At 33.5% G+C, this 9449-nt stretch overlaps 1 protein-coding gene across 1 annotated transcript; it reads right to left on the bottom strand.

Annotated features, from left to right (window-relative positions):
- Nucleotides 1–175: 175 nt before the first annotated feature.
- LOC108379674 (CUGBP Elav-like family member 2) lies at nt 176–8602 on the bottom strand (the record flags this gene model as incomplete). Its single annotated transcript, XM_017636024.1, has 2 exons — nt 8236–8602; nt 176–516 (listed from the first exon to the last, which is right to left on the bottom strand). A coding segment is annotated over exon 2 (334 nt), but the record flags the coding sequence as incomplete, so codon positions are not given.
- Between the last annotated feature and the right edge of the window lie 847 nt (nt 8603–9449).

The raw sequence follows: 9449 nt of genomic DNA, 5'->3' as shown, positions 1-9449 counted from the left end.
TTTTTTTTTTAAATGTGGAAATTAACCTTTTCAGATAGTAAACTTTATCATGCAAAAAACGATTTTCAAATCGGAGCATTCTGTGCGAAGTTATATTATTAAATACATATTTTGGGATTTTATTTAATAAGATGTATAGAAGAAGAAGATATACATATGTACGTATGTATCTTACCTCTACTCGCCGATGTCACCTTGTCACGCAGAACATTTAGTATATGAACTCGCCCGTACTGTTCAAACATTTGTCGCAACTGCAATTCGTCCCACGATTTGGGAATTTGTCCAACAAACATCTTTATATTATCCGGATCCGGCTGATCGATTTCGAATTCATTACTGGGATCACCATTTGTGTTGTCAACAGTAATGCTCTTCCGGTTGGTTTTATTGGAAAGGCCCAATACATTTGAGCAATTATCTTCAACAGAATCAAAGTTAGCTTCAGCAGAGCGGTTAGTATTGTTGGCTTTAAGCAGAGCTTCGTTAATATCTCCAACTTCGGACATGTTTTCACTATAAAGAAAGAGAAAAAATATATATTAAATTTTTAGTAGCTATTTTTTCTGTGTACATGAAGTAATTATATCATCAGATTTTGAATATACCAAAAAACTGCGACGCATTTTTTAACTGCCTTTGAAACGTTGGGAAAATCTTTTTTATTCATACGAATCGTTGCAAAAGTTCTGTTTTTTTTATTTTGTGTTTCTAGCAGTAGACGCAATTTTGCAACGTTCCAAATAAATAAAAAAAAAAAATTTTCCGTACGTTTCAAAGGCAGTTAAAAAATGCGTATAATTTTCGTCACGAAATTGATATCATAAATTTTGTGTTTCTATTTAGTTCAGCTTTCGTCACTCGAAAATTTTACCTCAAAGAGGTGTTTTATTTGATATCAATTATTTTGGGGTAGCAAATTTAAAATCGACCAAAGTACAAACAATAATCTAAATGTTTTATTTTTCTTGCTAAAAATATTATCTAAATCTAAATTATGTATTCAAAGCGAAGTGTCCATTGAAACATATAATTTTTCGTATACGGAATAAAGCAAAAAGAATGATCATATCCTCTGTATTCGAAAAAAATTAAAATTAAAAGAAAATTATGACAAATGACAAAAACTTATCAACTTGGTACTAACTTTGGATACAATAAACAACTGTATTCGTCTGATTGTCTTGTAGTTTATTTTTGTTAAGATTTCTACTGGGTGTGGGGCGCACACATGTGTTTTTTTTAACAAGTTTTACTTCTATCACGTGTACGATGTTGCACTCGTGCTATTAAACTAATGCTTTTTTTCAAGTAGTTTTGCTCAGTGACAATTTCTACATTATATGTAATGGGTGAACTAAATGCATTCATACATACATATTTATGTACAACTGTTGGTAATATAGTACGCGTCTTCCCAGGTAGGTTAAGTGCGTGTGATAAACCCATGTAGCACAGTTAAATACTGTGTACATACCTACAATTAAAATGGTGAAAAATATTACAATTTCGGCATGTGACTGGAAAAAAACTCTAAAATACACACAAATTGTGGTTTCCAAGACATGTACGAAGTGATTAGCACAGTCGCATCCTTCAACTTGTCAAATCGCGGGAAATTTCCCGATTTGCAGAGAATTTCGATTTGAGTGGCAATCGGGGAATGGGAACTTTTTTCGGGGCACTGAGTATGTTATTTTTATATCTTAAAGTAACCAAATTAGACGAGTATGTTATTTTTATATCTTAAAGTAACCAAATTAGACGAGTATGTTATTTTTTAACCATTTGACCCTTTTTGGAGCGACATTTTTTCAATTTGAATCGTAATATCACCACAACAAGAGTTTTTCCAGATATAAGCTATATACTAGATGAGAGCTAAAGGTTCTGGGCTAGATTTATGGAAACTAAGAATAAAATCGACTGACCAGTTTGTGAGAAAATGCCCGAAATTTTTATTTTCAGCAGACCGACTTTTAGTTTTCAGGCGACGTTATGACATATTTATAATTTATAAACAAAAAAGATAGCGTTAGATAGCTTGTTTGAAGACCCTTCCACTGATATCCACATCAAGGACATGGACTGAGCAATGCGGCCTCAGTGGTTGTTTAAAAAATTGCCTTTTTTCGAATTTCAGGCAGCAGCCACGCCCACACAGCAATACGAATCAAAACATCCTGGAACAAAACCTTCTTAGTTTTTTATGTGCTTTAATTCCTGAAAGTTTGAAAAATATTAAATGATGGTACGTACAGACGCCACATACATACCAAAGCATCTCGTAGTGGAGACACGAACCAAAACACATTTACCTCTATATCTTTCCAACTAGTGGCCGGAACTTAATACATAAGGTATCGTTTGAAAGGTATTGGCCTATAGAATAACACTAAATATGTTGGGTGTACCCACATGCCCCCTTAAACCGGCAAAAGCAAAAAAACGTTTTTTGTTTCGCTACACTTTAGCCTAATTTTTAAGAATCCGATTAATCGTTTGTGAAGCTTGAATACATTTTCTGGACAGACTCCGCAAGACCTTTCCAACGATATCTCAAACATGTCGATTGGATGTCGGGATAAAAACTTCCAAATCTCGTGTATGTATAAGCGAGTCATTTCAGCATGCTACTGTGGCTGCTTTCGTCACTCGCGCGCACTGACGTGCGCTGTGATATCACGGTACCCTGGAAACAATTTCAACCCTCAAGTTGCTTCCCTTCGCCGATTCCTGTCGCTACTATTTCGGGGGACCTCACTGAACATTTCCAAAAAAGAGCAAAATCTGTCGGGCGCTTTTTTCTATAGTAACTTTTACTGATTCAAAAATTACACAGGCCAACAAAAAGTAGAAGAAATGTTGTTTCCTAAATTTTTAAAGCTGTTTCTGATGCTTCTTCACTTGTTTGTGCTGATTACGAATCCTTAAGTATAAAGTTTCCATCAGCTTTATATTTTGAGAAAAACGTGTTCAAAGTATCAAAAAATCGCGGTTTTTGTAATATTTGAGAAGTTCTAGCAAAAAAACAAAAAGTGATAGAACCTTCCAGTTGGACTTTAATTAAGGCTAGAACTCTCAACTACTATCCCTGAAAATACCATTTATGCACCTTGACTTGGTGGTCACTTATAGTAATTTTTTTAATTAGCAAAAACTGATTTTGCCGAAGTTTATTTTTCAATAAAAGACTATAAGTGACCATCAAGGTTCACAAATTATATTTTCAGGGATAGTAGTCGAGAGTTCGAGCTTTAATTTAAGCCCAAGTAGAAGGTTCTAACACCTTTTGTTTTTGTGCTAGAGTTTCTCAAATATTGCAAAAAACGTTTTTCTCAAAATCTAAAGCTGATGGAAACTTTATACTAACAGATTCGTAATCGGCACAAAAAAGTCTATCAAATACAGCTTTAACATCTTAGGAAACAAAATTTGTTCCAATTTTTGTAGGCCTGCGTAATATTTGAATTAGTAAAAGTTACCATAGAAAAAAGCGCCCGACGGATTTTGCTTTGCCCCGAATTAGTAGCAACAGGAATCAGCGAAGGGAAGCAACTTAAGGGTTGAAATTGTTTCCAGGTGTAGTTGATTCCAAAGATATTTTTTTTTTAAATATTTTTATTAAAAGTTAACAAAACTTAATTTGTTTTTATATTGTTAGCAATTCGAGTAAAGTTTGAATAATAATGAAAATTTTCTGTTTGATTGACGAACCACAAAAATCACATAAATCCAAAATTTCCAAAATTACAAAGTTGAAATGAACACAGTACAATAAAAGGTAATAACACAAATACAAACCCTACAATACTCCCCCTTCTAGAGAATTAATGTTATATAAATTAAAAGTAACTCGTTTCTTATTTGATGTTGTGTTATTCATTGTATTAGTGTTTGTTTCTGGTATTAGTTCTGTTTCAATGATTGCCGGTTATAGTGTGTCTATCGGAATTGTTTTAACCTACTTCAAGTTTGAGATATTTTTTGTTTTTTTCAACAACCTTATAAGGTCCTTCGTATGGTTGTTGCAATGATCTTTTATTAATAACACGCATAAAAACAAATTTACAAGTCTCCAAATCCTTTGGTATATATACACCAGTATCAGAATTTTGATTATGCCTTAAATTTGATTTAACATTTTTAAAATGTTCCCGTAAATTACCTAAAACTTCAATTGGGGAAAATTTTTCTTCAGATGGAACAACAAGTTCACCGGGTAGGCGTAAATTTTGCCCAAAAACCATCTCAGATGATGTGGCTGAAATACTTTCTTTATACATCGATCGTAAACCAAGAAGTATTATCGGCAGCTCATCATACCAATTGTTGATTCCATTTCTAGCCATTATCGTAGCTTTTAACTGCCTGTGAAACCGTTCTACCATACCATTCCCTTGAGGATGATATGCAGAAGTTGTAACGTGATGACTACCAAGCAATTTTGTTAGTTCCGAAAACAATTTTGACATAAACTGAGTACCCTGATCTGTAGTGATTTTTAACGGTACCCCAAAACGTGAAACATATTCTCTAAAAAATTTATTTGCAACCACTGCCGCTGAAATGTCCTTTAATGCATATGCCTCGGGCCAACGCGTGAACCTGTCAACTATTGTAAAAATGTAACGATGTCCTTTCGATACAGGAAGAGGTCCAACAATATCTAAATGAATATGATCAAATCTACTTTTGGGAATCGGAATTTTAATTACTGGAGATTTTGTGTGACGATTAACCTTCAATTTTTGACAATTTATACATTCGTTTGATCAAATATTAATTTCTTTGTGCATTTTTGGCCAATAGTACTTTTTAATAATTAGACGACGTGTAGCTTTTGTACCAGGATGTGTAATGCCATGTAGCATATTAAACACTGTCTTGCGTAAACAATTTGGAACAAATGGCCTAGGATTCTCACCTGTCATTTCACACCAAATATTAAAATTTAAAAGTGGAATTTGAATTAATTTAAGGTTATGTGATGTGTCTCCAGATTTTAATGTGTTTAGTTCCTCGTCCTGTTCTCGTTCATTTTGTAAAGCTTTGAAATTCAGTTCTGTACCCTTAATTGCATCAACTTCGAAAGCTCGAGATAATGTGTCAGCTATAATGTTCTCCTGTCCTTTAATATATCGTATGTCATTAGTAAATTGTGCAATGAATTCCATATGTCTAGTTTGTCTCGGACTACGTTCGGTTTTTGAACTCAAAGCATATATCAAAGGCTTGTGATCCGTAAAAACTGTAAATTGTCGTCCTTCTAAAAGATAGCGAAAATGTTTAATGTTCAAATAAATAGCTAGCAACTCCCTGTCAAATGCACTGTACTTAACNTATATCGTAGTCATATATCGTATTGTGCAATGAATTCCATATGTCTAGTTTGTCTCGGACTACGTTCGGTTTTTGAACTCAAAGCATATATCAAAGGCTTGTGATCCGTAAAAACTGTAAATTGTCGTCCTTCTAAAAGATAGCGAAAATGTTTAATGTTCAAATAAATAGCTAGCAACTCCCTGTCAAATGCACTGTACTTAACCTCGGATGGAGAAAGTTTCTTAGAAAAGAAAGCTAGTGGCTCTGATTTGTTATCAAACGTTTGATGTATGACACCACCAATTGCCGTATTAGATGCATCCACATTTAAAGAGAGTTTGGCATCTTTGTTAAAATGATTTAACAATATCGTAGACGCAAACTTTTCTTTAATACATTCAAAGGCTTTATTTGTTGTGTCATCCCAAATTAAGGACTTGTCACGTTTCTTAGTTGTTCGATTGATTAAATCGTAGATAACTGCCGTAAACTCAGCTAATTTTGGTACATATCGATGGTAATAATTAACCATGCCTATAAATTTCTGCGCCTGTTTAATAGATTTAGGACGTTCAAAACTACGAATAGCTATCACTTTTTCATCAGAGGGTCTAATTCCTGCCCCAGAAATATTATGTCCTAAAAAGTCAACACTTGTTACACCGAAAGTACATTTACTTGGTTTGATATTTAACCCGTACTCTGTTAGGCGTTGGAAAAGTATACGGAGATCTTTAAAATGCTGTTCTTCATTTTCACTTGCAACCAATAGATCATCAATATATGTAAAAACAAAATCTAAACCACTAACTACTTCATTAATAAATCTTTGAAAAGTTTGCGCTGAATTTCTTAGTCCGAAAGGCATTCGTATAAATTCAAACATACCGAAAGGTGTCGTTATTGCAGTTTTATAGATATCCTCTTCTGCCATTGGAATTTGGTGGTAGGCCCTTACCAAATCTAATTTCGAAAATATATACTTATTTCTGAGATTCATGTTAAAATCTTGAATATGAGGTAAAGGATAACGGTCCGGTACAGTCACAACATTAAGTCTCCGAAAATCACCACAAGGACGCCAGTCATTCAGTTCTTTTTTAGGTACAAGATGCAGTGGAGATGCTACACAAGAATTTGAAGGTCTACAAATCCCTGTCCTCACTAAAAAATCGAATTCAGTTTTGGCTACTTTAAATTTAATCGGATCCAAGCGCCTTGGCTTAGAGAATGGCAGATTTCCTTCAGTAAAAAGTCTGTGAACCGTAGAATGTTTAACCGGTTTCGAATAATCTGGTTCAGCGATCAAAGAAGGAAACTCCTTCAACAATCTTGTATACTTGTTCTCTACTACGAAAATTTTTGGAAGCGAAATGTTACAAACACATGAAACTGTGTTAACCGAAAGACTTGTTACTGGATCAACTAAACGTTTGCATTTCATGTCAATTAAGAGACCGTATTTGCAAAGAAAATCTGCACCAATAATAGGTTTCGCAATATCAGCTATGAGAAACGTAAATGGGAACTCGCGTCTTAAACCTAAATTTATATTTAAAATCTTTTTACCATACGTTGAAATCGTTGAACCATTGGCTGCAGTAAGTATTATATCTGAAGAACGTTTTGTATGAGGGAATTTTTTTACCGGAAGTATAGAAATTTCTGCTCCACTATCAATCAACAAATTTAGTTTGTTTGTTTTATCAAAAATAAATAGGCGACGTGTGGTAATATCTAAATTTCCATTGTTTGCCGCCACAACAACGGATGACTCTAGTTTAACGAATTTTTGTTTTTAGAAAAAGCACAAGGCTGTTGACATTTCTGAGCCTTATCACCAAATTTGTAATGGTATCTACATAACCAATTTTGACTATCACGAGATTTTGATCTACCTCTATATGGACTTCTAAAACAATTCCTATTATATGATCTATATCTAGAATTTTGATTAATTTGTTGCTTAATAGAATTTAATTCAAAGGAAAGTTTTTGAAAATTTTCGCACATAAGATTCGTCGTTTTAACTAAATTCTCAATAATTGTGTCTTGTGATTTAGAATTTTGAAAACTATTCATAGCTGATATTTCGGTTTTATTAATCACTTCCCAAATATTATCAGCTAGTTTCACCAATTCATTTATATCATTGGTACTTGAACTAGCTAATATCACACTAAGATTTTTTGGCAATTTTCTCAGCCAAAGTTTCTTTAAAATATCTTGACTAAAATTAGAACCTGCAAGCAACATGAGCGACCGATAAAATTCAGAGGGTTTACGATCACCCATCTCTGAATCTGACAACATTTTATCTAATTTCTTATTTTCGCTTAAAGAATGTCTTTCAATTAAGACTTTCTTTAATTCTGAAAACTTGTTGTTATGCGGAGGATTTTGAATGAAATCTAATATTGTAACTATTACTTCTTGCGGAAGCGCTGTGATTGTGTGTTCATATTTTGTAGTATCTTGTGTAATGTTTTTCATGTTAAATTGCATTTCTGTATGCACAAACCAAGCTTCTGGACAACTTGTCCAAAATTGTGGAAGCTTCACTGAGGTTGCATACACCTCATTATTATTTTGACTAGCATAAGGATTTGCCAACTCCTCTTGAAAAGAGTTGTTTTGCAAATCTATAAGCGAGTCATTTAAATTATTAGTCCGTGTAGATGTGTGTGTATCATGTGGGGGTGAACGAAACATTATGATAACTTCGCCCAAAAAAATCTCTATAAGGAGTGTTTACAATTAAAAATTAAAATATATATAATACTAAATATAAAAATATATTTATCAAAAATATTACATAAAAAGAAACAGCTCACGGTGCTCTGCAACTGCTGATATTGACAGCACAGTCAACGTGATTGTTGCTGCGTTGTCGTTGCTATTGCTTCTTACCGTTCTTGTTGTTGCCAGTGGTAGGAGCTTTGCTTTTGTATAGTTGATATTTACACTGCTGCTAGTACTGGTTGTTATCACTACTATTATCGGCGGAGTTATCAACTGCGTCTAAAGTTTATGTTCTTCATTTGTTGAGCGTTTTTGTGTTGCTGCTACTGCTACTTCCGTTGCTACTACTGGATGCCAATGCTGACGCTGTTAGTTTTAATTGATGCTGATTGTAGTGGCGTTTGCAATCCCTGCATGCTACGCTAACTTGGACACTGGATGAAGCAACCTCTATTGTAGTTCCGGGAATTTGCCAAAACTGAAGACTTGCATGGCGCGCAGGCCTCTCGTGATGTTTTCAAATCAGCACAGGCACAATTGTGGGTCGCAAAGATATACGTAAACGTATAATGGCTTGAGGTGCTCCTGGCAGGATCGCCAAAACTGTAGTTGATTCCAAAGATTTTTTTTTTAATATTTTTATTAAANAAAACTTAATTTGTTATTATATTGCTAGCAATTCGAGTGAAGTTTGAATAATAATGAAAATTTTCTGTTTGATTGACGAACCACAAAAGTCACATAAATCCAAAATTTCCAAAATTACAAAGTTGAAATGAACACAGTACAATAAAAGGTAATAACACAAATACAAACCCTACACCAGGGTACCGTGATATGTACATAAAGAGAAAAATTACCAACAAAAAGTAAATAATCTTCAAAGTTTCTTCAAATAATTTCAAGTTGTCTTTACAGAAAATAACACGCGAAGTGAATCACGTGGCAGAGTTACTGTCGGACTGTATACTGTAAAGTGATTTATTATAATACGATATTGATTAACTACATATTTCAAAAGGAGTGATAACATAAAAATTAATATTTAAATTCATCTACATATATATGTATGTCGTTTTAATCAAAAAGGTTTGAGTTATTTTACTATTTCGATTTCAGTATTTCAATGATATGTTTGAGACTAAGTGGAGAATCACACTGTAGTTCAAGATGAGAACTAGACCTTGAGGTACTGTTGATAAACAATGTTGGAGATTTCAGAAGTAACTTAGTTCTCATCTTAACCTCACATTGAATTCAAATCGAAATGTTTTTTGGGTTTATATCAAGTTGCTTTCTTGTTTGTCCAGATTTCAGTAAAAACTTGCAGTATGGTAAATCTATTTACTACAATAAAAGCTTGCTATACAAAGTTTCAACTA

Source organism: Rhagoletis zephyria, unplaced genomic scaffold (genome assembly GCF_001687245.7).
Source record: "Rhagoletis zephyria isolate East Lansing unplaced genomic scaffold, Rhagoletis_zephyria_1.1 Rzeph_scaffold_17003, whole genome shotgun sequence".
Lineage (NCBI taxonomy): Eukaryota > Metazoa > Arthropoda > Insecta > Diptera > Tephritidae > Rhagoletis > Rhagoletis zephyria.
Note: the sequence above shows the minus strand (reverse complement) of the source record. Positions and strands in the feature narration are given on the sequence as shown.